The sequence below is a fragment of the Phasianus colchicus genome, chromosome 6, assembly GCF_987193195.1.
Source record: "Phasianus colchicus chromosome 6, bPhaCol1.hap1.1, whole genome shotgun sequence".
NCBI lineage: Eukaryota > Metazoa > Chordata > Aves > Galliformes > Phasianidae > Phasianus > Phasianus colchicus.
The window spans coordinates 14809140-14829857 of record NC_143441.1 but is presented as its reverse complement, the minus strand read 5'-3'; the positions used below and the strand labels follow the sequence as shown (position 1 = coordinate 14829857).

Genomic DNA, 20718 nt, shown 5'->3' with positions numbered 1-20718 from the left:
AAAATTAATAATTTCACATCTAGTGATACTGGACTGATCCTTTATGGCATAACCTCGTGAGAAAAAGGTGATATCTTTAGCTCCTCTGTTTCTCATGAGCTTGGAGTAGCATTAAAAGGAACCACAGCAAAAACATCAAATGCTAAAAAAAAACAAAAAAAAAAAAAACAAAAAAAACCCCACCATATCAACAATTTGTGTATTATTGAGAACAGGCACCTAGAACAACTTGATTATTTTATGACCTTCAGGGAATATTTAGTTGAAGAAACTTACTGGTTATCACTCTGACCTAGAAAGTATTTTATCTCTTGAGTAGTTAATGCTAAGTGAAGCGTCACTTGGTTTCATAGCTCTTTGTATTTCTTAATATTATTTGTCAATATTATTTAGAATGAGGAATGTTCTGCTTCTTAATCTGTACATGAGAAGTTCCCTGTGAAGGCATTCCCAACTGCTTTTCTGCCACTTTTAGAGGCTTCGTCATCTGTGGGTTTCTTTTTTTCTTTTTTCTTTTTTAGTTCATCATCTTTTTCTTCACTGATATTTTAAAAATTAGTGACAGATATGTTGTACTTCATAGGCTTTAAATTGTTATAGGAAGAAGGAAAACACTAGATTATGCATCAATTGGGAAAGCTAATTATTTAAGTGGGAGATTGCAGAATCACAGAATGGCCCGAGTTAGAAGGGACCTCAAGCATCGTGAATCTCCAACCCTCCCCACTGAGGCAGGGCCACCAACTTCCACATTTAATACTAGACAAGGCTGCCCAGGGTCCCAACCAATCTGGCCTTTAACACCTCCAGGGTCAGGGCATTCACGACCTCCAGGGCAGCCTGTTCCAGCACTTTAAAGATCCCTGGGTGTTTCTACTTGCAAAATTGCAGTGAGAGGTCTTTTTCTAAAGGAATATAAAAATATGGAAAGGTGACAATAGTATGGGCTAACAAGAATATATTTGAGAATAAGCATCAGCACGTATGGATTTTGTAGTGACAATAAACATGTAACTGTGCATGGTAGATGGCTTTCTCTTTGAATTTTTTTTTTACAGTGCTGCTGCTCAGTTTGTGACTTCAGCGTGAATTCATCTTCCTTTGTTAACTTCACATGTATTCTCAACCTACACAATCTTGTGACTGTTCTGACTTCTTTTTTAAAAATAATCATACAAATGCTAAGTGAACCTTAGGGAAACTTAGGACCAGCCTGTAACATGTATATTCCAGTTTTAGTAATCAAAAAGTCCATTATTTTCTCAAGAATATTATCAATTTATGGTGATCTCAATATAATTTAAAAAAAGCCATAGTTTAATAACATAGATTAATTCGTATTGGGCATTTGGATACTGAAGATTTGTTGGCTGTTATTAATCTTAAAGTGTTTTACAACCAATTAAATCTTGTGCTTTAACTCGCAATTTATCTTATGAAAGTCAAATCGTAAGGGGATAAATTTTCAGGTGAGAATTCTTCATGTATTGACCAAACTTAAAACTGTTAAAAAATATCTCTGAATAGAGAAAAGTGAAAAAGTTTTCACAGAAGCATGTGCAAATGAGTGAAGAGAGGAATGGAAAATGTGTTCACTGAAGTACCTAAGATTTTAACAAATAATCTGAAGTTGTTCATAACTTTGCACCTAGCTACAAGTTAAGCTTACTTTGTCTGCAAGTTCTTGAAGATTTAAAGGCAGGAAAGGTGTTATGATTCAAATCACACAATCATTTCTTTTGCATTTGTTCATCATTTTTCATTAAAAGATATGTTGTTGTTGTTGTTTTAAAAAAAGATAAAGTCGATCATCTTTTGGACAACCAACCCGAATAGAAAGTAAATACAAATAGAAGAATGTTTGTGTATAAGAGTATTGAAGAAAAAAGCGAGACATTTACATACTTCAATTGTTTGTTCCTGTTGTTAAACATTGTGTCTGTAGACTTTAGCCACAATAATATTTTTTCCAGAAACTAGGGGACATAATGAATGTGTGTATTTTTTGTAAGAAAAAAAATGTGTTTATTAAAAGAAAAAGGTCAACAGGGCTTCTAACAATTTGAAACACCAGTACACAGAGTGGTGGGTGCATACAAGCACTACTGAGTTCCTTGAAATACAGAAATTTTTGCACGATAACTATTGATTGATTGATTTTTAAGTAATAAAATGCACAAGAGAGATAAATGAACAATCCTTACAATCTGTTTTAGTGATTAGCATAGCGGAATTCTCTTGTAAAGATCAAACAGGGCCATATGCACCCTCTGGTTTTGACTGCTGTATCACAGTGATTGATGCAGCAAGGCCATATCAGACCATTAAACATCTCTTGTTCCATGAGCCATTGCTAAATGCTTCAGAACAAGGTGCAAGATATCCTATAGATAATGAGTGGAATATGCTTCCCAGAGAGTATTAATCTTCCCAGTCTTCTTTTATAGCCTGCATCAAACAACAAAATCTCCCATTTCGTATCTAAGTCTCCATGTATTTTTTCTTGCAAAGAAATACAATATTTGTCTTGAGCACAGATACAATTCTGTTAGATATTTAAGCTTCCTAAATGAAAATCTGTGAATAATTCTAGTAATATAATGAATCCACTGGCCTGAACAGACTTCCACGTGTGCTTACAGTTACATATATGCATGAGGATCTTGATGGAAGGGCACCTAGCATCTTGAATAAACATCTATCACTTAAAAGGTGTTTCATAAAGTTATCTATATTTTTAGATGAATGTTTATCAGGGTCTTGTCAAACTGTATAATTCTGATGTTAAAGAAACAGATAAACAGCATTTTTGTTGCTTCATCTGAGAGGTTTGCTGCTCTTTGTTCATCTAGACTTGATCCATGAACTGATCACATGTAAGTTGTGTTGCCATAACTGAATTCTACCGTATATAGGCAACTAAATTCCTTTGTATTTCATCTTAAATTTGAGGATAAGCTATCTATCTATCTATTTAGAGTGAAATTTTCTGCTTTTCAAAATTAAGTTTTCAAAAATAAAAATAGTTCTGTATAAACCCATTGTTTTGCATTAACAAATAACTTATCTTGAGAATTTATTATGAATTAAGCCATTTCTGTCTCAGATCTGGCAATAGCAAAGAAGAATATACATCTTTTATTGTTTTGATCCACGTTTATCATTCTTGTTGGATAAGTCTAGTTAGGAAATATGTATTTCCTGAGGAAGATGTAACAATTGGTAACCTCAGATCTTGGTGGTCTTAGCATCCGTTCAGTGTCTAATTTGTAACTTACATTTTGTTAACAGGTTGACAATGCCATCAAATATTTGAGTGGTTTATCTAAAAATATTTAATCGTGCCACAACATCTGCGAACGATTTGAGTGTAATGAGAGTCTAAAACAGATATTTCAAAAATTAGAGATCTGGGAACATAAATATATTCACTCTATAGAATATGAGATAAGGTTTTCTTCCATATTTAAGCTATAGGGTATCTTTATTTTCTGTGAGCTTCCTCATTCATGTTACATAAAATAAAACTCTTATCAACAACCAGTTGAAAAAAAAAAAATAATGAAGTTTCCCCCTTAAATTAGTGTTTCTAGATATTTCTTCTAAAACGTGAAGTACAAAAGATAAACAAAAAGATGTAACAACTTCTCATTTTTGTCTTTATAAATTAAAGAACAGCTTCACAGCATTTCCCACCTGACCTCCCATGTTAACATACACAGACAAATGAGATGAAGTTCTATTATTATTAATCAACTGTCTGTCCTCCCCATATTATTTTCCCTATCTTCAGTTTTAGCATGTGCTTTAGTTTTGTTAAATCCATCCACCTTGCTAATGGTTTTATTAGCTTCCTGAAATCTATTGGCAGAGTACTTTAAATGTCATTAGTATCTTGTCTTTGTTTTATTTAATTATGCTTACATGTATTTACATGAATTACTGGAAGACCCTTAGTATCTTTTGCTGTGTTTCTTCCAATTTATAATAGCTTTCATTCTTTATTATATTCGGTATTATATACATTCTATATATTATATACATTCTATTATATGACTAGAAAAAAAGAAACACTCGTAAGGAAGTTGCTGCAAGTGTTTGTAATTTGGAGGTTCGTTTTTTCCCATCATCCAAATTTCTTTCAGTGGTATCTTGAACCTGAATTAGCTTAAGAGTTTTATTTATTTTGTTTCCAAATTTAGTATTATATTTAGTATTATATTTGGCTTTCAATTCTTAGTCACGTCCATTGTCCTATCAATAGTTTCTGGCTTCTCAGATATTTCTGGAGGTCCAACATCTCAACATGACTGGGGAGTATTAAACTTTTTTTTTTTTTTCCTCTTTTCCATGGATTGGCAAATTGGCAAGTACAAAGAATTCCTCTGGAGATGGTTAGGATTTTATAGTTGGGCCTGTCTTATTATCCCTCTTTTTTCCTCTTGGGTTTCCACAGATCCTTTGTTTCTTAAGCTCTCATCTGTGGGCAGTGGAGCTGGTGCAAGCACAGTACAGCACACTATGGATGGGCTTGCAGTTTTTGAAAGCTGGTCTAGTCAATACACTATTTTTGATAACATTAAGTTGTAGCGATCCATTTAAGTTTTCATGTGAGTTTTGGTAGAATAATGATGATGTAAGACTTAGAAGTGGAGAGTAAATATCATTCCCTTTCCTGAAGTTTATAAAAGAGGAAACAGTAATACTGCCATTCCAGAGTCTGGGAAAGAGCTTTGGAAAGTTTGGGTCACTCAGGAAGCCGACTTCAGAGCTAATGGTAACGTTTTGTTTTCCTCTTTAGGTGGAAGTACATTTTTTTCCCCTCAGGCATAATATGCACTATTCGCTGTCCTTTTAGAGCTATACCCATTAATTTTCTGTCTTGGTATCTATAGAATGTTTCACTACATACTACAAGTTGCACTTGAATAATAATGAAGCAAAGTGTAGGTGATTCTTGGAGCTTTAGAAATATGTTTTAATCTGAACAAATACTGTATCTCTAAAAATCTCTTTTAGCAGTCTTCATAGATATTCCCACTGATGAATCAGAACTCTGTTGGTAGATAATAACGTAACTGATGTGGTGAGCCTCTGTACAAATCTTGTTTGCCTTACTATTTTTTCCTGTTTTTGTCATAAGGCAATGATACCTGTATAAGTGAATAAATACAATCTACAACTGAATATGCTATATGGAAAATTTTCCTGAAATCTGTATTCTGAGCACGGGGTTGCGAAGTACTTTCTACTGACTTAGAAATAGGAAATTTTAAATATAACTTTTAGAAGAAATTTCTATGGTAACTGTATTAGTTTAATTTGCTTTTAATCCTCTAGCATTTTTAGACCACTGTCTTTGTAGAATGGTAAGAAATTCTATCCAACCTCAGGCTTTGGAAATGCAGTCCTCAGCTCTGGAAAAGATTGTATTCACAAAGCAGAGTTTTAAAACCAGTTGGGAAAAATGTGACATAAATCTCCATCTGCATTCATTTCACGTCTTGTCTTTTGAGAAGTAGGCTCAGAAACACAAAACAGAAAACACAGATGAGACAAGGTAGCATCTGTTTATTCTTGGAGCCTCTTGCTGTGGCTTCTGGTCATCTCTTCTCTTGTCATCTGTCTCTGCTCCTTGTCTCTCATCTGCTTCTTGCAACTTGGACATGACTGCAGTACTTCCATTTTAAAATTGAGATGACAAACCCCTAAGAGCCCAGACAAACTTCTGGGGAAAAGAAAAAGTGCTATGGTTACAGCAGTAGAAACAAAAAAAGCAGAGCTTTCCATCATTATTATTTTTTTTTTCTTCCTTCCTGTCATATTTATGATAAACTTCAATGGGAAATAGCTGAATCTTCTTGATACTACTGAGCCTGGAGCAGAAAAATCCCATAGGCTTTTCTGTGCTGAGTTATTCCCCTAGCTGATGGTATCTCCTAAGCAAAGATTGTCTATGTGCATCTCTGCATGCCAGGTTCTGTGGAGCTCAGCTGGATTTCGTTTCTTGAGGTTCCATGGTTTCCTCTCTGTTGATCCACCAGGATTCTAAAGATCTCTGCCTTCCACCTTGAGCCCCTCAGTGTGTAATCTGTTGGGATGATTTCTTATCAGCATTGTAGTCTCTTGAAAGCTGACAATTTTTTCAGGTCTGTGTGATTTCCTTACTGCATGGCACTTACTAAAATGTAAGTAATTTTGATTTTGTTAGTGGTGACTTGTTTGGTTGCTAATTCATAAGCATAGCACACTAATCTAAAATAGCTGTAACATGGCCAAAATGCCAGTCAGCCAATAGGACTTGTGATCTTTACTGAGAAGATTGGAGCTTTTTATATTTTGAAGGGAAGGTACTATGAGAGGAGGGATATTTATTTGCATTTACGTGCCTACATGTAAGTAAATGCTTTTACATATTTAGAAACATTTGATTGAGCTTATCTAGAGGGAAGTTTTCTTTTTTGATCTGGTCATGTGATAACACCGTGCACAGTAGACACATGCAGGAGAGAACAGTGTTTAACATGTTAATAATCTACAGGATTATTTAGATTGTAGTACTCTTTTGTTGCTTTTCTTTTCCAGAGGAATAAAAGCAAAACAAAGCAAAATCCCATCAGCTAATTTGCCTTAAAACATTGTCCCTTAAGTTGTCTTTCATACTGGGGATTTCAATGTCATTTTCTTGGCATTTACTGACTTCTTCATGAAATCTGTACCTTTGTACTGTCATATCCTGGAAAACTAGTCGTTGCTACACTGAATTCAAATGGCTTATACTCAACTTCCCAGTTATAATTGTCTTATACCTGTTAATTAATTAGTGGTATCTTTCTCTCTTTAGCGTGAATGACTAAAGCTTAAGGGAAAAAAAAGGGACTTTTCTAGATAGCTCTGTAGACCTGAATGCATGTTCATCTGTTCTGTATTTGTTACTTGATAGATATCTGGGGTAGCTGAAATCGGTTTTGAGTACCCTGAGAGCTGATCTTGGATACTTCTTTTTTCTTATTTTATTCTTCTGTTTATAGTTCATTCTGCTTTCTCCTTATTTTTCATATCTGAAGGCATGGAATGGTTAGGCTATTACTTTTCTAAGAGATTTGCTGAGTACTAGAAAAGCTAGTGAATATTAGCCTTTTTACATTCAAATGTGTCATATACAATATATATGGTTCTGTGAATATTTAACTTGAGTGAAAGGCCTGTAGACTTGACTATAATTTCACTGAGTAAGAGAATGCTCTTCATTTCTGGTTTTCCTGGATATCGAGTGTGCTTCCTTACTTCTTAAAATGTTCATAGAACAAATTCAGCCAAACTGAATCATCTTGGTAACAAAAATCATATTAATTTTTTTTCTGTTGTAAAAAAGAACATTATCTGTTCAATTTTTTTGACGCTTCCTTCTTTTTTTGTTCCTTCACTTAAAATTTCAATGGCTGTGTTGTATGTAATGTCCCTCAAGTAATCAAATATGTCAATGCTTATATAACAATAAATAAGAGTTCAGACGTTATACTGAGGAAAAAACAATATTTTCCCCCATATTACTTAATTGTTGAACTTCAGATTGGAATTATTATTCCATGGTCAGAGAAAACAAGTAGTTTTATTGTCAAGAGAGCAGGAGCCTTTTCCCCAGTCAGCAGCAAAACAATTTATGGGAGGAGTGTTTGTTTCCCCAGCACAAAATAAAAATTGTTTGCAGGGTATTGTAGCTAAAGACAGGACAGATAAATCATGCACCTGCAAGACTCCTAGTATACAATAGATATAGCATTGCAGGGAAGAAATCATAGCTTTGATAAATGTCCTAATCCCTCAGTGAGGTTTGCAAAAACATGCAGGTCCATCCACATGAGTTAGCGGTAGAGTGGTACATCAGGTAGCTTTGCAGGATTTATAGAATTCTTCCCAGTGGCCAAATGCACTTCACAACTGTGGCGTGTTCGGTAAAGTAAGCATTTTGTGGATTAGAAGAGCTGTAGTATGCATGTGATGTTGGAATCAATGCTCTGTCTGTTCTAACTGAGGAAAGAAATCTGACTTCTTCTCATTTGGTAGGATTATAGAAGTGCTTTAGTGCCATGGGCATTTTTTTGGTTGTTCTTAAGCATCCTTCTTCCCTGGTAAGCATGTCTGGATGGCTTTGGTCAGTTAATATTGCAGACTTGTTTAAATTGTCAGCCAGGTGTTACTCTTGGGATTGTCTAAAAAACATTGTACATCTTAGATCTAGTGCGAGGAAAATAATTTTGTATCCAAGACAGTGGTTGATTTATTGTTCAGGGAATAACTCCAATATACATATAGTAAACCGATATATCAGAAAAAAACATTAAGATACTGCAGAACAGAGTGAAACACACCTCTGGGTACAATAAAAGGAAAGGGAATTCAAGTGTCAGTGAAATAATTATTTTTCCCTCTGAAGTATCAAAAAACTAATGAGTTTAACAAAAGATGATAGCTGTCTGTAAAAAGTCCCAATTTATCAGACAGGCAAGTGCTAAAATCAGTCATTAATCAGTAAAGATCTTAAACTTTTGCTTCAGTGTGCAGTACATTTCATGTTAAAAAAAAAAAAAATAAAAGATGTAGGTAAAAATGGTTCATTGACTTATGGTGAAAGGGGTATGAGAGCCCTCTGTGCCTGGGAATGTGATCTTAGGGACTGTCACATGTTAAAATATTTTTCAATATGCTGCTTAAATATTTGCAATGTCCATTTGTGTCCTATCTTTTACTCGGGGAGTGCTACAAGTCCTGAGTCCTGCTGTGCAGTTTTCAGGAAAGACTTCAATGTATGGCAGTTACCATAGATGACAGAAGAGTTCTCAGATCTTGTAAAAATACTATTGCAGAGGTCTGCTAAGATCAGAGACCTAAGATGGTGGGCTTTGTATGTAATAAAGACTTTCTTTTAAGATTGGTGTTCAGCATCAGGCTTTGTCTGGCATGAACTCTTTGTCCCTTTGAGACATTTGCCTCTGTCACTTGTGTGCTCTCCATCTTCTGGTGGAAGAGCATACTCTTTTCTAGGCACTCCATACATATGTGCACAATTGAAGGAATATATTTTATTGAGTGACTGATTCATGTGCGTGAGTTCTTTCAAAATCAGACCTGTGCAGCACATGCGGATCAACTGTGACTGCATCTTCATAAGCACTTGCTCTTGCCAGAATTGGCTAGGAATATTTAGGCCATGCTCTTCTTGGGTTAACATAATGCTTCACTGTTTCAAATTGCCACCTTGGAGTTGTAAAAAAGGCTGGAGTAAATTTAAGGGTTGCCACTGCGTTTTATATTCAGAAGATAATTACTTAACAACCTACCATTAAAGGGTCATATTCAGTGTCCCTCTAAGGTTGGTATGACTTAAATTTCTCACAATAGATTGATTAAATAATAATCTGAAGAGGGGAAACCTTGACATTTTCTATATCCTTATTCCTTTCAAAGCGGGGACTTGGAATCAAGGCATTCCATATGAATTCTGCCTAACAATGCAGCTTTTGCTCCCAGTTTACTTTTTACAAATAACCTAATTCAGATCAAATAAGCAAAACATAACTTTCAGTAAGTTCAAAGCTTCTTGGCACTGATATGGATGGTATGGCAATCAAAAACTGGGCTCTTCATGTCCACTTCCTGGAACTGTGATACCTTTGTGTATTTTCAGCTCCTCTGCTCACTCTCTGTAACTACAGGATCAGTATTTCATAATTTGCACAGGAAAAAGTACTCTAAGGATTCAAGTAACGGTTAAAAGAACAATGTAAATTACAATATTGAGTCACTGGAAGTGACAGCAACTCTAACCAGAAAAGTGTGAAAACCATATATATCTTGTTTTCAAGGCAGAACTCTGGGGAAACGTAACAATGACTGCCTTCATTTTTTTCCTTTTTTTTTTTCTTTTCCCTAGAATGTATTTCTCAGGAGTTATTTAGATATTTTGAGATCTATCCTAAAAATCCTCTCAGCTTTGCATTTCTTTGGGGCACCATCTCTAGAGAATTCAGTTATGCTGTTGTATTTGGCCAGCCTAGGACCCATTAGTCTTGTCTAAGGGGATCCTGCTGTTCATAGGGAGCAAGAGAAGGGGGAGTACAGATAGACTGGACCCTCTGTGTTTTGACCTGCTGTAGGCTCGCACCTGTTGCTCTTGAACCCACTGGATGAGCTGTAGCTTTACATGTATGCTGAGATATGAAATATTACTTCACCATTTCTCTGTGGTTTCAATGGAATGCCATTTCTCTCATTTTGTCCTGTTTTTTCCAGGTATAATGTATTGAGTTCCAGTCCCATGTCTGGAAAAACAATGTTTATCTTAAAATTTGGTCATCTCTCTAAAGCTTTTTCATAAAGGTTGTGAGACAAACTTGATCAATTCAAAATTTGCCACTGGCCAATTATTAACATCTCAGTTCTTACTGGAACAGAAGGAATCTGCTTTAGACTATGGGAGATTAGCAAGAAATAGTGAAGTGAAACATTATGTTTGGAAAATTAGCCTCACAAAACTACCCTTTCCTCATACTGAGAAAATACATATTATTTTCTGCAATATCTGCACTGTTTAGTTTTCATAACAATAAAAAATTAAAAAAAAAAAAAGGAAAACAAAAACAAACCAAAAATATTCTCTCTCTTCTGTTTCACAATTACTACTGTCTTGAAGATCTCTCAGGTGGATTTTGTGATGAACTATTTTCAGATTTGGTTTGCCAGTTTCATATTTTCTCTGAGCAAGAAAACAAACGCATCATTTTAGCTTATGCAATAATGTTTTAGGGCAGATCTTTTCATTTTTGACTCTTTCTGATTATAGGAAAATTTTGAATTCTATGGAAATAGTACTATTTTATAAAGCATCCAAACTTTTAAGAGCTCAGGGTTGTGCCTTGCATCACCGTCTCATCCAAATACAAGCACGTAGAGTTCTAGCAAACAGCGTCTTCAGCACAGGTATTTCTCTGCTTAGCCTTACTCAGCTCTTGTAGTCACTTTAACATCCAAAATAGAATATTGGAGGGACAAGGGGAAGTACGTGGATGCTGTTTCAAACACAGTTCCTTTCACACCCCAAAAAAAACCACCATACAAACAACAACCAAAAAAGCCACCAAGGAAAGGACAGAGATGAAGAAAGAACCATCAAAATAATGGAAGTAATCAAAATCCAAGGGGCTGGAGGCAGCTGAAATTATGTGGGCTGAGAAAATGACATCACAGCTCAGGGAAGTTGTCTTTAAAAGATGATGTAGTGGGAGGCTGAATTTTGTATTACACCCCTTTAGTCCTACTTGTAAATATATATATATATATATATATAAAGACATTGCAAGCAGAGTGGTAAGCTAAGGCAGAATAATTTTGGAATATTTGTCATAAGGATGTTTGATAGATGCAGTCTTGCATTTGAAGTGACATAGAACTTCAGAATTAGGACATATAGATGTTAGTTTTCTGCAGAATATTGCTATGTTGAAAAAGAGATCGTGTGTATGATTACATGAAGACTTCTAAGTTTCCATCAGAACTATTTATGTTTCTTAGTCCTGGTCAGTGGTATACATTACTCAGATGCAAATAGGTGGGAGTTGCAGAGAGTTCTAATGTCTACTGCTGGAAATGTTACACCGGTCAAATTTTTGCCACTACTTAGCGTTCATGTGGTGCTTTAAAGATAAAAGTTGTCCATAAATACTATGTTCTGGTTTTCCACTCTTAGACTTCACACATCAGCCATTAAAAGAACTAAGAGCTGGAAGCAGTTAAGCTCAAGAAATAGTACTAATTCTAATAGTACTTCGTACTTTCCTCATGCTTATGTCTAAAAATAGTCGAAACTTTTGTAAACATGAGGAAAAAAAAGTTATCTGGAAGTTTTTTAGAAAAGATTGCCTATACCTATAAGCCAGAGAAACAAAGGAACAGATAAAAAGGTTCCTATTTTAAAATAGGCTTAGATATTTAAATTGTACTGATCTCAATTTTAGATTGAATCAACTTTAAGAGTTTAGCGGTACCTGACTGACTTGCTCAAGGAAAAGAAATCTCTCATTTTGTAATATTCGTTGTTTCTGGTAAGTCAAGGATGACAAACTTCTGTTTAGTTACAGTCTGATAGTTTTCTGCAGAAACTTTCATAGAAAAGCTGATCAGGTGGTTCCAAGTGCTGTACCACTGATGACCTAAAGGGATGTAAATAAGACAAAACTGTGGGGAGAGGTGGTAACTTTTTTTTTTTTTTGAGTAATTTGTGGAGCTGGGGGGGGGGTGCATTCTCAAATGTTGAATCAAATCTTGTTTGTCACAAAACTGGCCAGTTTGTGACAAGTTGATGTTTGCTAGCTGTTAGATACTCACCAACCTGCTCTTTCACTAAATTCCTCAAAAAGGCAGAGGGGGAAAATAAGGTGGAAGAGCTCCTGCGCTGAGATAAAGTCAGGGAGGTCACTCACCAATTACTATCGTATAAAAAGGACTTAACTTGGTGAAAATTAATTAGTCCACTGCCAAGTAGTAGAGGAACAAAAACAAATTCAAGCAGTACTTCATCTCCAGCCCTGTTTCCCAGACCTAGTTTTGCCTGGGGCTGCTCACGCCGTCCCAGCACAGGTTCTCTCCACAGGCCATGTTCCTTCAAGGCAGGAAGGAACATCATTTGGTATGGCTTCTCCTGGCTTGGCGGCACACAGCTCCTCAGACATTCACTGTGCCGTGTGAGAGGGTGGAAGAGCACAAAGGAGCAGCGGGGTTTGTTTCTGTGCCCGTATGTAGCGTGAGAGGTTGATCTGTGCCTCCTGCGTGGGGGTAGAGACAGGAATGTGTTTGGTGAGACATGTGAGCACAGGTGGACATAATCAGGTGAATAACAATCACCACAGCTAGCATGCGCCTTCACATCTCATCAGCCAGAGGTATTTTCACTGATACATACAACACAACATATGAGAAATAATAGGAAGGAACAGAGCTATTGTCAGGATACAGTATTCATCCAGGGGTAGACTCCTCAAGAGGAGTTAATATGCAGCAACACTTCAATACCTGATGTTTATAAAGGGGAGAAATGTACGTGTAGTAGAACATTATGACTAAAACTCTGCTTGATCTGTCCAAAACAAAACCTAGCCCTCATCTCTGATGTAGAAGCAAGTCTGCCAGGACCCAGAAAGAGAGATTTGTCTTTGAGGAGTGATCTGAAAGATAAGTAGAACGTCAAAGGAAAGAAAATACAGTTTCTGCTCCTTGGGGAAAGAGGGTAAAAGGGGAAGAAAGAAAAGAAAAAAAAAAACACCACTACACATTAAAACCCTTCTTTTTTTTTTTCCTCTAGCTGCAGCCATAGACTCTTTCCTTTGATATATCATGATTTAAATTCATACAAAAAGATTTATTTCAAATAAGCCCCTTTAACTATAGGGGCAGATTTTTTTTGTAAGGAGCCTTTTGTAAGAACAAAGTAACCACTTGTCACACACAGTGACTAATGAGAGTTTAGTGTGGGTTTTAGTGTTCATTCATACGCTTTGTGTTCATCTAGTCGTAACTTAAATCTTTAGAAATCACACCGCAGGAATTCTTCACTTTAGGGGTGGGGGCGGGAGGCGAATCTGTCCAGATATTGAGAACTGTTGAGCGGAAACTGCTCTTTTTAGGCTTCCTAATCGGCGGTACAGGAAATAAACACATGCAGGAAGTCATTTGGCCTTTTCTTGAACTTCAAGTTTATACAGCAGTTGATATCTGAGGCAAACTTTGTCTATGTAAGCTTTTGAAAATTAAATGAAACAAATTTGGCATGTTCAGCAAATGCCAGTGTGGCATCTGCTGTCGTAGTTTCTACAACCAGCTCATCTAAACATAGTATAAAAACTGGAAAGATTGTACGTTTATATACGTAAGTGAAATATACATGCATTATATAAAATATACTATACATCAAATGTGTTATTAAATCCTTTTGTTAAGTTTTCTCTCTCTCTCTTTTTCCTTCCATTTCAGTAATCCTATCCCAGAGAAACTGAGCTGAAGCAGTGAAATGAAACTGAAAGTCATGCTGATTTACAAAGCTGCTTTCTCTGTTTCTGCATCAGACTCTGTTCTTCTTTTATCTTGTTATCACTCAGGGCTAAGTATAGACTTGGGCTGTGTAAAACACCGTGTTCAATAGTGCCCTGTATCGATATATGGTTCAGCTATGTATATCTCATAGAAAAGCTGTCTTTGAAAGGAGGATAAAAATAGAGAGAGCCTCATTCTTGAATATAGTTATTGAAATTGATTACATCAATTTAATAACATGAACATTTGTAAGGATTTCTGAGAAGTGTTATTTGTGTTTGTATTTATAAAGCTTTCACTGTAATATTACTGAGATGAAGGCAAGCTTAAAAAACACAGTTTTGGGGTTATAATAATTACAGGTGATGGTGTAACTTTGCATGGGATGTTGAGAACACCTTTGCCAAGAAAAAAAAAACAGCAAAAACAACTGAAACACACAGGTGGAATGGGAATATTGAGAAAAAATGCATCTTTAAGTCTTTCAAAAGCAACATAAATATCTGCTAAACTGCATTCACGTTGAATGCATCTTCTGTTTTTATTTGATAAGTGATTATTTTTTCCTGCACTAATTAACTGTCCTATCAGTACAAGTACTTATCGGGTTTTGTTTGTTTGTTGTTGGCTTTTTGTTGTTTTGGTTTTCACGAAATGAGGAGCAGAAGGTGAAAAACTCAGCTAAAATAAAGCAAAGCGAGAGAAAGCAGAAAGAATGTAGGTGGTGATGTTTGCAGCCTGGGACGTTTTCAATTGAAGTTACTGAGTTAACTTAAAAAAAAAAAAAAAAAAAAAAAAAAAAAAAAGGAATTAAAATTTGGTGTTTTTTTTTTTCCCCTTCAAATTAATTCAAAAGTGTTGTGAAGTTTAGATTATTATGTATTTGTAATTAGGGTGGTTTTGTAAAGGTTTGATCTTTCCTACCTGCCAGATTGATTCCTGATATCTTGAATGACATCTAAACATTGCCCCCAAATTGTCATTTACCATGAAATAGCCTTCACTGATGAGCGTTTTACCGGTATCTTTGAAGAAGTTGAATTTTTGCTTTTTCTAGTTCCTTACAGAAATAATAGAAGTCTGTTCCACACTATGTAGCACAATGTTTATGCAGAATAACGATGTGTAGCTGTGTTGTTTGTATTCTACCTTAAAAGTTATTTTTACATTGCATTTCTTTCTTTTTTGATAGTCTAGCTCTACAGTGAGAACGTACCAAAACAGTAAATCAAGAGTGACCATGAGCCCTGGCTTTAGCAACCAGTGGAATAGCAGCCAACCTGCTTGGAATACATACACCTTCCCGAGAGCAAGCTTGCACTACCAGTCCCATGCTAGCTACACCTACTGCGCTGGACATCCTACTGTAAGTAATGAACTATTTTTGCAACTACCTGAATGAGCTGTATGACTCCCTGGGAGGTAGACAGGCTCAGGGATTGATGGTTCAGCATGCTCTGCTGGCACTCTTGTCCTCTGGTAGTCAGGACAGCTCTTACGTACTGAACATAACTCTGGAAAACATTAGAATGAGTCTAAGGCATAAACAGATGGGAAAGTTTAATGGCTCAATAATAATACATATAGTTTTGCACATTTAGCAAGTCCTCTCCGTGCATAAAAATACTGTGGTATGCCATGGTTTCAATGTCAGAGATGTGCACTGCAAGAAGGTAGTATTAATGGCTTCTTTTTTGTTTCTAGCGAGTCTGTTAGATTAATGAATTATTCTTTGGTTCAGAGATTTCAAATTGCATGGATGAGTCAGTGAAGGAGGGCAACTCTTCTTATCACTAGATTTGTTAGCATTTGCTACTTTATTGCTAACACAATCAGCAGTGAATGTGCAAGCTTGTTGCTAGGCAAAAACTATTGGTTCTCTGTAATTTGCATGAACTGGTGACCAAAAAGAATGAAGAGGGGATCTCACTGTTGTTGTGTTTTTTAATTTGACAACCGTGAAAGAGCCACAGCTGAAAGCCAGTGGTGGTTTTTGTCCTATTTGTGTAGCAAAGTGCTGTAGTAGAGCCCTTTAGTTCTTCCTGATTTTGAAAGACTTAAGTGGGGAAGACCTCACTAGTGTAAGCAATCTTCCATTTTTACTCTCCACTCTTCTTGCTCTTTTAATACTTGGATTTGAACTTAGTTTTGGATATTGTTAGAGCTTCTTAAAAGATACACTATCTTAACATCCTGTCATGTTTATGCAATGAAGTTTTGTCACCCTCTAGCAAATTTGTAGGAAAAAGGGGGAAACAACAGCTTTTACTCTAGATGGAAAAATGTGTAATGCAATCTTGCTGCAGAGTCCGTGTGATTTGATTTAGTTCTGCTACCTTACCAAACAACACACTTTTGGCCAGAAGTTTGGGTTAGGAATTTTCTGATGTATTGACATGGTAATTCAAATAAAGGAGAGGAATACATTTGTAAAGTCTTATCTCTTCTCTGAGCTGGTAAGATCTCAGTGAATTAAATATCCCTATGAACTCTGCTGTTTGTTTAATTCCATTGCAGTGTCATTGAAAGAGATAAAAACTACTGAGAAGGGAAAGACAGTATATGGCATCAGAAGAGCACAGATATTTTCCTGGGTTAGAATAATGTCCCTGAAAAGTCCCTGTATAATTTAATTTAACATAATGAAATATGTGTATTCAAGTCATTACCTGCTCACTAACTTTGATCATTTGAAATAAACACTACTCTCAATGTGAGTCAAGCTTTGACTCTGCCAAACAAGGCATATTCAACCCAACAAGCAGCCTAGCTCTGACTACACACCCATCATTCAGCAGTAATCAAAACATCACCCCAAGACAATTCCTTTTTATTCAGTGCAGCCTAGGCAAACTGAAAGGTTGGATACCCATGTACTCAACAAAAGAGTTTACAAGAAGAATGCTATACTTCTTGTAATAGGGTTTAAAAATGGAGATGAGACATCTTTGTGTCCTTACAAATTGAAATGTCAGAACACTGGATTCTCTTCCAGGATAATTCCACAGTTCCTCTTTCCATTGTTTGGACTAGAGATGGTGGTAACTGGAATCATTTTACTTGTACAATATTTGTTTTATTGAGTACCTTAATATGTAATCATTGGAAGTGATATTTCAATCTGAAAGTCAATTTATATGATCACTGGTAATTAGAGATTTCAGAATACCCAGAGTTACATAAATCTGTGTGCAGATGCGAAAAGACAAAAGCAAGTAGATGAATACAAGGCAAATAATTGAAATTTTCAATTAATCCTACTCATGGGTTCAACAGGTTAGAAGACTTAGCACATTTCTTGGCTCTTGCTCATCAGAGGGGTGCAGCTCAGTAGGGAACTGGGCTGGCAGTAAGATGCTGTAGCAGGTTAGCTGCCACGGCAGTGCCTCCACTGCAGTGCTTTCTCCATACCTTCCTTGCTTCTCTCTTCTTACATTGTTGAGGCCAGAAGTGGGGCCAAAGCAAAGCACACCAGCAAACTCAGCTCCTTCCTCCTCCAGCATCAAGTGGAGGTCAAGTTTCCAAAAGAAAGCACTACTCTAATGTTTGTTTGAATATCTATAGCAATGTATATGCTAAAGTTAGAATTGGTCTGATTCCTGTTTCCAAGTAAGATATATTTAATCTGGGCTCCAATCAACACTTCTGTGGCAAACGACAACAATAAAAGCTGGAAATGGAGGAGCTCCTTTATTCATACATCTCCCCAGTGTAACATGCTCCACTGGATATCTACTATACTTCAGAGGATTTTATTTGCCCTCATCTGACACAAGTTCACAAGAACGAGATGCAGGTTTTACTGCTGTATGAAGCTGTTTCTGCAAAACCTCCCACATGGAGTATGTCTGAAGATCCTTGTAGTTTCTTGATGCTTTCTTTGGAGGCTAACAAACTTATGAGCGCTTTGCAAGTTCAAGGCAGACAAATGTCAAGGAGTTGGATGTGGCTTTGAAGTACTTAAAGATATTAGTCCCTGGAGAGAAAGCCAAGAGAAAAGCTTTGCTTTTCGCTACTGTTTGGAGACAAGCTGTAGGAGACAAGAAGAGATTCATGTTAATTGGGCCAAATGTAACTCAGAAAAAATCCTTGAATTCATTTTTTTTCTAAATGAAAGAAAAAATATCATACAGAGTGCAGTGTTAAGACATCCTTATGAGTCAGGCTGGTCCTAAAAAATATTTCTGAGCCAAAGGCTTTGTTAGTTTTTTGTGATTAGACAGTACAGCTTGCATCTCGCTTCAGTAGCACAGCAATTGTTGATTAAAAGCAGTCTTTCTACCCCAGGAAAGACAAGAACAGGAAGTTTGTTTAAGCAGTGTATGTTTTCAGCTCTTGGAATTATCGAAGAAAAAAAAAATACTGCAAATCATCACAGTCAATAGTGCACTGCAGTTTTTGAGCAAACAAGAAGATGCTAACTTCTAGCTATACGAAGAGGCAGGATATCATGTAGAATCTGTATATGCTAATATGAATAATAATGTGATAGATAGCCCTTACAAATTATGTAACTACTTTTTTCTGTACTGGGAGCTAGAAAGTTGTCTGGCATTCACATGCATAGGCTTGCAGCCAGAAAAGTACAGTATGTAGTGCTCAGAATAGGAGGAGACACATAGCTATCTAACATGCTTTTGTACTGAACTTTCATCAAACGAGGAAGATAAAAAGGATATTAAAAAAAAAAAAAAAGTCAAAATATTTCTTATTATCTCAGCTGGGCAAGATAGCTACAGTCCTTTGACCATGTTTACATCCATGCTTTTTCCAGCCTCAATTAATTTCCCTTTCTCCACATTTTGCGAGGACAATAGAATTTCAGTTCAGCAAATTAACTCTAAAAAACGACTGCTTAGATAAACTGCTGTTATTTTAAAGAAATACATGTGTAAAGTCAGCAAACAAAACAGATACATCAGCAAGACCTGGTCTGCTTTATACTATTTCAGTTGAAACTGGAAGGGAGTCTCTTTTGTCTTGAATATTCGTGCAGCAGTGACAGCTATCTGCCATGCTAATGGAGTAATCAGAGTTACGAAGGAATTTGTCAGCACGATATTCATTGATGAAGCACCAAGTACCATTTCAGACTGAGTTACCCTGTAGGGTTTGAAACCTTTTTCGTAGACCCATGAGACAAACGAATTAGTACTAATCCATGTATTAATTTCTTCATTTGCGTACATCTCTTTTGCATGTGTGGAGCTTTTGCGTTTTTTATCTAGATATGCAACTCAGCATGTAAGGCTTTCCACTAGAATCTATTCTGCACTCTAACGGGATTTGGTCATGCTCCACTAGATCAGTGACAGCCTTCAAAGCATGATTGGTTAAATCTGTAAAGTTATTATTTGGAGCTCTACAGATAATGTTTACAAGCTGTTACATCTGAGATGTCATATGTGGATCAGACAATCAGTTTGCCTAGCAGTACTGCCGTCCCTGTTCTAATACTCTCTCCCCAGACGTCTTCCTGCTAACTTCTTTAAATGCGTGATTGCTTCTGAAATTATACTGTTACTGGGAACATGTAAGGCAGAATTAAAAAAAAAAGTGGTTCAGAGCTCTCTGAAATGCTGGTGGCCTTCCTTCATTCACTTTTCTGGGCCTAGTTAGGATAGCAAGTTCTCAGTCTTATGAATCTGAAGACCCAGTAGAAGGAGCTATGGTTACCTTTACACGTTCATATTTACAACCTTTGACAATGCAATGCTTGGCTAAAATTCCTGCAGAATTATACAGGAAGATTCTCAATTTAGGGCTGGTTTTGGTTGTTGATCTCTAGTCTTCTAATATGATCCTGTTATATGAAGTTTAAGTCCAGTAAGGGATCACATTCTTGTTAAGAGGTGTCTTATTGTTTTCAAAACCAGTTTTATAGCACAGAAATGAGATCTGCCAGGAGTAATAAAATGATATGTACCAAATTCTTTTGATAGACCGTAAATTATGTGACCGTATTGAAGAGCAGAGTGTTCAATACATATAGTGTAAGTGTCCTATCGAAAATAGGACACTTTATTGCTCTAGAAATATAAGTTAAAAGATCAATGCTCCATTTATTTTATTTTTTTTAATATTAAGATCTTTCCAGTGAATAATTTTGTTGTGCCTCTTTTTAGAGAGAGAGATGGTACATAGAGTTAAATGCTTATGAACTATAATACTGACAGCTACCCTTCACTAATTTCCAAGATATCTGTTTAAACAGAAGCTGTCACTTTCTGATCTGGCTTGAGCCTCCTTCCTGATTCATTTTGTAATGTCACGAACAGTGGATTGTGAATTTCTGACATAGAGCAAGTCTGATTAGAGATGAAGAAAGTTCCTTTTACACATGCACATCCTCATAATCAGCTATGATGAGAAAGGAAATAAATAGCACAGTCGATACAAGTTGGAAATGTCTCTCTAAGAACCTCTCAATTTAAATTCTGAATTCTTGGTTTTCTCTGTCTTTAGCCTTAACCCTTTCTTAACTTCCAGGGTCTTTCATGTGAAATGAATCTCTACCATTCTTTAGCCTGTTTTTTTTTTTTTTTTTTTTTTTTTTAACTACAATCTATTGTCAGTATAATAGCCAAAATTATATCAAAATAAAAGAGGAGAAGGATGGAGGAACTGGTCCAG

The 20718-nt window shown here is 36.1% G+C and overlaps 1 protein-coding gene across 10 annotated transcripts in view; it reads left to right on the top strand.

Moving 5' to 3' along the window:
- The window catches only part of RBMS3 (RNA binding motif single stranded interacting protein 3), a 697193-nt gene that overhangs the window by 192284 nt on the left and 484191 nt on the right, over positions 1-20718 (top strand). For 9 of the 10 annotated variants that reach the window (XM_090142518.1, XM_090142517.1, XM_090142519.1 and 6 more), the window contains one exon: positions 15278-15451. In XM_090142518.1, coding sequence (XP_089998644.1) covers positions 15278-15451 — 174 coding nt within the window. The remainder of the gene's footprint in view (positions 1-15277; positions 15452-20718) is intronic. The other variant, XM_090142525.1, reaches the window with a different exon arrangement.